The 6000-nt window shown below is 48.2% G+C and overlaps 1 protein-coding gene across 2 annotated transcripts in view; it reads left to right on the forward strand.

Annotated features, from left to right (window-relative positions):
* LOC145991062 (putative G-protein coupled receptor No9) overlaps window positions 1-4884 on the forward strand; it is a 648328-nt gene extending 643444 nt beyond the window's left edge. For both annotated transcript variants that reach the window (XM_083126774.1, XM_083126776.1), the window contains exon 7: window positions 1244-4884. In XM_083126774.1, coding sequence (XP_082982900.1) covers window positions 2395-4080 — 1686 coding nt within the window. In that variant the 5' untranslated portion in view covers window positions 1244-2394 and the 3' untranslated portion in view covers window positions 4081-4884. The remainder of the gene's footprint in view (window positions 1-1243) is intronic.
* The last annotated feature ends 1116 nt before the right edge of the window (window positions 4885-6000 follow it).

Genomic DNA, 6000 nt, shown 5'->3' on the forward strand with positions numbered 1-6000 from the left:
TCACTATCATTATTTCTTCTTTCTCTCTCTCAACCATTTTCTACTTCACTTCTTGGGCCTTCCCGATGCAGTAGTGGTGACGCTATTGCCTTATAATCAAAGGGACCCGGGTTCGATCTCCGGGCATTGCACCCCTTGGTCCGGATTTCAATTTAAACAGTAGGTCCAGTACCGATTAGCCTATGTGACCATAATTTTGACAAACGCCTTCCCTCCCTTATGTCTATCTCCTTTCCCCCCTCACGCTTTCTTTTGCTTCCTTATCTCTTTCATTCTTATTTCTTTCTCTATTTCACTCACTTCTTTTATTTCTTTTCGCTACATCTTTCTCCTTTCTTTCCATCTTCATTTTTCTACTTTTCTCTCTCCCTACTACCTTCCCTGTTTCCTTCACTCCCCTCCTACTGCTCTCTTTAACTTCTTTCTTCCCCAACTCTCCGTTTTCTCTTTCCTCCACATTCTGTCCCTCACTCTCCCCCTCCCCCTCACAAACCATTTCTTATCTCAACACTGTCAACCAAAAATGTCTTTAAACCACGTGGAAGTTCTATCAAATATTACAAATGAAGTCTTTGCACGCAATCAAGATAAGTGATTATAAGTGAACAGCGTTTGCCCTAAATATAAAATTTAAAAACGAGAAAACCTGCTTTAATGGCACATGTAGTGGTGTCCTATGTTAATTTCACAGATTTTCCGTTATTGTGGCGCCAAGAGAAGGCAGGCAAAAGAAATCAAACGTCTCGGACTGATCTTTCTTCCTAATCTCTTTCGAAGTTTTCGTAGAGTGTACGTGGTGTAAGCAGTAACTAAGTTAGTTACTGTTAATTCAGTTACAGTTATCGTAATTTTCAACAGAACTAGAAATTTGATTTTCGAGAGTAATACCGTGTACACAGAATGCACAAGAAAATAATAGAACCATGAAAAATAAGGTGTACATATAAGGAGAGAGGAAGAAAGATGGGACGGAGTTCTTCCACCAAAAATATTTCGTTCGAATCTACCTGAACAAAATCCTCTAGGGACGCCACTGATGCGATTGCCAATGGCGCAGTCTTTTGAAAGCCTGAGCATGTTAGTTGTTTCGGATTCGGATCTTATCGCTCCCTTCCCCTCCCCTCCTTCAAGTTCTTAGAAATGTTTGTTTGATGTAGCCTTTCCAACGAAGGTAGTTTGTCGTGCGAAAACATTGCGTGCCACTCAACACTGATCCTATTTTTTTCTCTTCTTCTACTTGCAGGGCAGAGCGTGGTTTGAGGTGTCCCACCATCGGCGCATGCGCAGGCCCTCGTCCGTCCACGACGTAGAGTCGGCGGCAGCGAGAGAGTCGTCAGTGAGCCGGAGGCTGCCGAGCAGCTCAGGGGGGGTTTCGCAGTCGGGAGCCCGAATCCTGCACGGGAATCGAAGCGGCGAACCTCGGTCTTGTTAAAAACATCCCGAGGCGGAGTTTTCCTTTCCGCCGTCGCGTCCATACTTTCTGCTGTTCGGAGATCGCGCGCGGGGGGGAAAGAGTGACGGCGTTCCCGGAAGGAAATGGTGCGTGAGTGCGTAGAGAAAGAAAAAAGTGCGGGACTATTTAATTGACATATGGTTCGCTGCCTGAACCTGTCTGTGTGCGTTTCTTAACGTGACTTTTCCTCCCCCCTATCACGCCAGCTAGTGTCTTCTGGAGTCAACCCGCCAACCATCCTGGTGCCGCAGTGTGTGGAAACGAAGCAACGGTCCAAGTTTTTGGAGGAAAGTCCGCCGTTCCCCCCGTCGCAACACTTCCATCAACTCCGTTACGAACATGCTAACGACCCATGGCCTCCCGTTTTCTTCACCGGCCGCAGAGGGCAGCAGCGGCGACTCCTGGGGATCCACGGGGGACCTGGAAGAGAGATGGCGCCACAGCACTCCCTCCCTCCACTTTTCTCCGTGCAAGATATCTGATTCGCTCCACAGGTGGTTCTTCCCGTCCCACCCGATGCAGTGAATTTTTTCCGCCGGTACTTCCCGATCGTATTGGTATTTATCAACTATAAATGGTTACCTGAATTTGCATTTATACACCTCCTCCCCTTTTTTCTCGTCTCTTCTCTGAGAAGACTAGCGTTTCAAGACTGTCCGAACATTCTCCAGGAGAGTGCAATCAGTGGACAACTTTGATTTGTTAAACCTTCTTTTTTTTTTGTTACAAGTCATCGACAGTGGTTGCCATGTTACGTGCGACCGGGATGGTCACACGAAGGACGAGAGCTCGACTCCCAAGTGTTCAGTGTCGAAACTAGTTCAAAAGTAGGAAAATGTGAAGTGCTTGCGGCTCGAAGTGGATAGTGACAGTGCCTGGAAGTTCGGTCTTACTCTGTGTACCTGCGAGTGACAATAGCTTTCGGGATCGTCTAGCGCGTGATGCAGAACGATAGTTGCTCCAATCTGCTGGACAAGGTGGCCTGGGGCGATCCTGGGTTAATAGCTTCGCTTGTGGTTCTCGGGTGCATCGACGTCATGGTGATCGTCGGAAACTGCCTGGTCATAATGGCCGTGTTCATGAGCAGCAAGCTGAGGACGGTGACCAACCTGTTCATCGTGTCCCTCGCGGTCGCCGATCTCATGGTCGGCGTGGCTGTGCTGCCGTTCAGCGCCACCTGGGAGGTGTTCAGCGTGTGGATTTTCGGGGACGTCTGGTGCTCCATATGGCTCGCCGTGGACGTGTGGATGTGCACGGCGTCCATACTGAACCTGTGCGCCATCTCGCTGGATAGGTACGTGGCGGTGACGCGTCCGGTGAGCTACCCGAGCATCATGTCTTCGAAGAGGGCGAAGCTACTCATCGCCGGAGTATGGGTACTCAGCTTCGTCATCTGCTTCCCCCCGTTGGTCGGCTGGAACGACCAGGACGAGTCCCTCCTTGCTGGAGGCGAGGGCAACTCCAGCAAGTTCAACTTCTCCGGCGACTGGAACGAGAGCGATTACTTTCTGGGAACCTATCTCCTGACCACCACCACCACGTCTTCGCCTTACGACGCTCCCATCGACCCGAACTGCCCCTGGATATGCGAACTGACCAACGACGCGGGTTACGTAGTGTACTCTGCCCTGGGATCTTTCTACATCCCCATGTTTGTGATGCTGTTTTTCTACTGGCGCATCTACAGGGCGGCGGTTCAAACCACCCACGCCATCAACCAAGGCTTCCGCACCACGAAGGGTTCCAAGGTGCTGGGGAACAGGTTCGAAGAGCAGCGGCTGACTCTTCGCATCCACAGAGGACGTGGTTCCGTGATGCAGCACTCAAGAGGCGAAGGGAGGTCACCCGGTTGCCAGAGGGCGCACTCTTCCAGGAGGCTGGAGAGGAGTCGAACCCAGGACAGGATCAAGATCAGCGTCAGCTACCCGGGAGACAACGGAACGTCGAAGAAAGGGTCCTCCTGCAAGCCGACCGCCCTGTACTCGGTCCACTACGCCTCGAACGGCGGACGAGAGACGGTGGTCCACAAGCGCGAGGACGGGAAGAAGTCCAATTCCAAGTTCCACCTGCGGGTGTCGTCGGCGACGCGGCGCTCTCGGTGCCCGAAGGACCCCGCGGAGACGCCGCTGAACTCGTCCCCTCCTCCGCCGTCGCCTTCCCCCACGAGCGCCGGGACGACAACGTACGACGCCATCAGCAGCAGCTCGGAGGACAACAAGCCGAAGCTCATCTCCAAGATGGGAAAGCGCAACATCAAGGCGCAGGTGAAGCGGTTCAGGATGGAGACCAAAGCGGCCAAGACCCTCGGGATCATCGTGGGCGGGTTCATCTTATGCTGGTGCCCGTTCTTCACCATGTACTTAATCCGGGCGTTCTGCCCAGAGTGCATCCACCCCGTGGTGTTCTCCGTCCTCTTCTGGCTCGGATACTGCAACTCCGCCATCAACCCTTGCATATACGCGCTGTTCAGCAAGGACTTCCGGTTCGCCTTCAAGAAGATCATCTGCAAATGCTTCTGCAACAGGCGGAAGCCGCGACAGGCCGGAGTCCAGAACCCGGCCATCTACCTGAGCTCCCTCGGCGACGACAGCGACGGCAACAACGAGAACGGCTCCGACTCCAGGTGACCGAGGCATGGCCCACGCCACATCCTGAAGCGTGAGGGAGCGTTCCGTAACAATCGGTCACGTGGTAGCCTTCTGCGAGTCGACAATGTTTCTCTGTGACACGGACACTCGGCTCCACGGACGTACTTTCGACGAAGATAATAACTACGACAAGCAACACAACATGGGATGAAAAGTGTTGTTTGAATCCCAACAGTCAATTATAGCTATCTCTCTGTTTCGCTGTCCCGACACTGGTGGCAGCACGTATTCTCGCTTCCTAAAAAAAAAGTGTTAGATCAGTGGCAATCTACAAGCAATGCTCGTAGATCATTGTTATAGCAAAAAAATCTCCTAAAGAAAAACTAGTACTAGACGCTACAGGAACATAAAGATGTCCTAATGCAAAGTGTCATAACAGTGAGAAAACAAACCTAAACGTGTAATAAATCACAACGGATATATCCTTGAAAGTCATCAGATTATTTTTTTGTTGTAACAACGTGCATCAAAAGACAAAAAAAAAAACTTCATGTAAATGTAACTTAAAAGACGGGTATCATTCTGATCCTTTGAGGTGTTAACTGTCGAATAGTGAGGATAAAAGAGATTATATATTTACGTGTTATCACCATCCTCGTTATCGTAAAGTTGTTAACCAGCATGCATCTGGAGGGTTTAAATGTTTCATGTATCCCTTCTGTTCAGCATATTTTGTGCGCGGGTCATTACAGAGCCTAGCCACATTTACACATTGTTTGATTTCTACGAAATCCTATCAAATCTGCATCGGAACATAAGCTTTAACAGGTGATGTTGGAAATAGTAGCAGTGCTTCCTTCCTAAGACTAGTAAGGAAGCATACAAACCTTCAGTGGGCAAAAACTCGAAATGTAACGTCATCAAGATGGCCGCCAGACCATTCCTCTACCGATATGTTTTACAGCCAGCTAGATTTAAATGTTTCTCAATAGTAACACCTTAACCATTTAAAATATTAGTCGTTTGAATTTTGGAATATCTCACGCCCATAAAATGTAGAATAATTCATCACTGAATCGTAAATCACCTTATATCGCAAGGTTTCATTCTATCTGCATTTGTGGTTACTAAAGTAAGTAAGATACTTGGAAATCAACCTGTGTGATAAGAGTGTGAGTTCGTATTTTCTTTATTCAATAACAATTTAACTTATCCGAAATTTTGCTAAGATGTATATCTTCCATAGGAAACGCACTATTTACAATAGCTAGATTTTTAGTACATAACATGAAATTATTACCAAGGTACTTAATTTCGCGGACTACGACGTTATCCTGCCACCCTTTCCCCTTACCATTTTTTAAAATTAAATAAATAATAACTATATAGGTTAACTTTGAAAATTCATGTGTCCTAATGAAATACCTAAGTTTTCAACATTTACAACGTTGAAGGACACATTTTTAATTTCTGTGCCAGGAACTAACCAGATAGAATGCCAAAATGGGATATGAATACCCGTCGGTTTGGGCGAATTTACACCATAGGTCAGAAGATTTATCCTGGTACAGTTCCCGCCACTGGGCGCTTTGTCGTCTGCTGGCAGACCTTGCAAGGAATCACGTGATTACTTCCATCCACTGGCAGGAGCCCTGGACACAGCACGTGTGTTCTCTGCCAGCCAAACCTCGCCTTTTTCTTTGGGAGAGGAATTTGAACACTCTGTTGCCACATTCACAGCGGTGAGGAATAGCAGGGCAACCTAAACACAGTCAGATTTCAGATAGAAGGTAAATTCTTTTCCGCTTTCCAAGAACTTAAATAACTCACCGATAATATATACTTGTCCTCGTGCCAAATTATTGGACTACGCAACAGCTTTCCTTCTTTGTACACCCACTAATTTATATGTTTTCGGCTCCATAGGCAACCTATTTGGGGAGGAGGGGCACTTTCTGC

The sequence above is a fragment of the Lepisma saccharinum genome, chromosome 8 (assembly GCF_977018435.1).
Source record: "Lepisma saccharinum chromosome 8, izLepSacc3.1, whole genome shotgun sequence".
NCBI lineage: Eukaryota > Metazoa > Arthropoda > Insecta > Zygentoma > Lepismatidae > Lepisma > Lepisma saccharinum.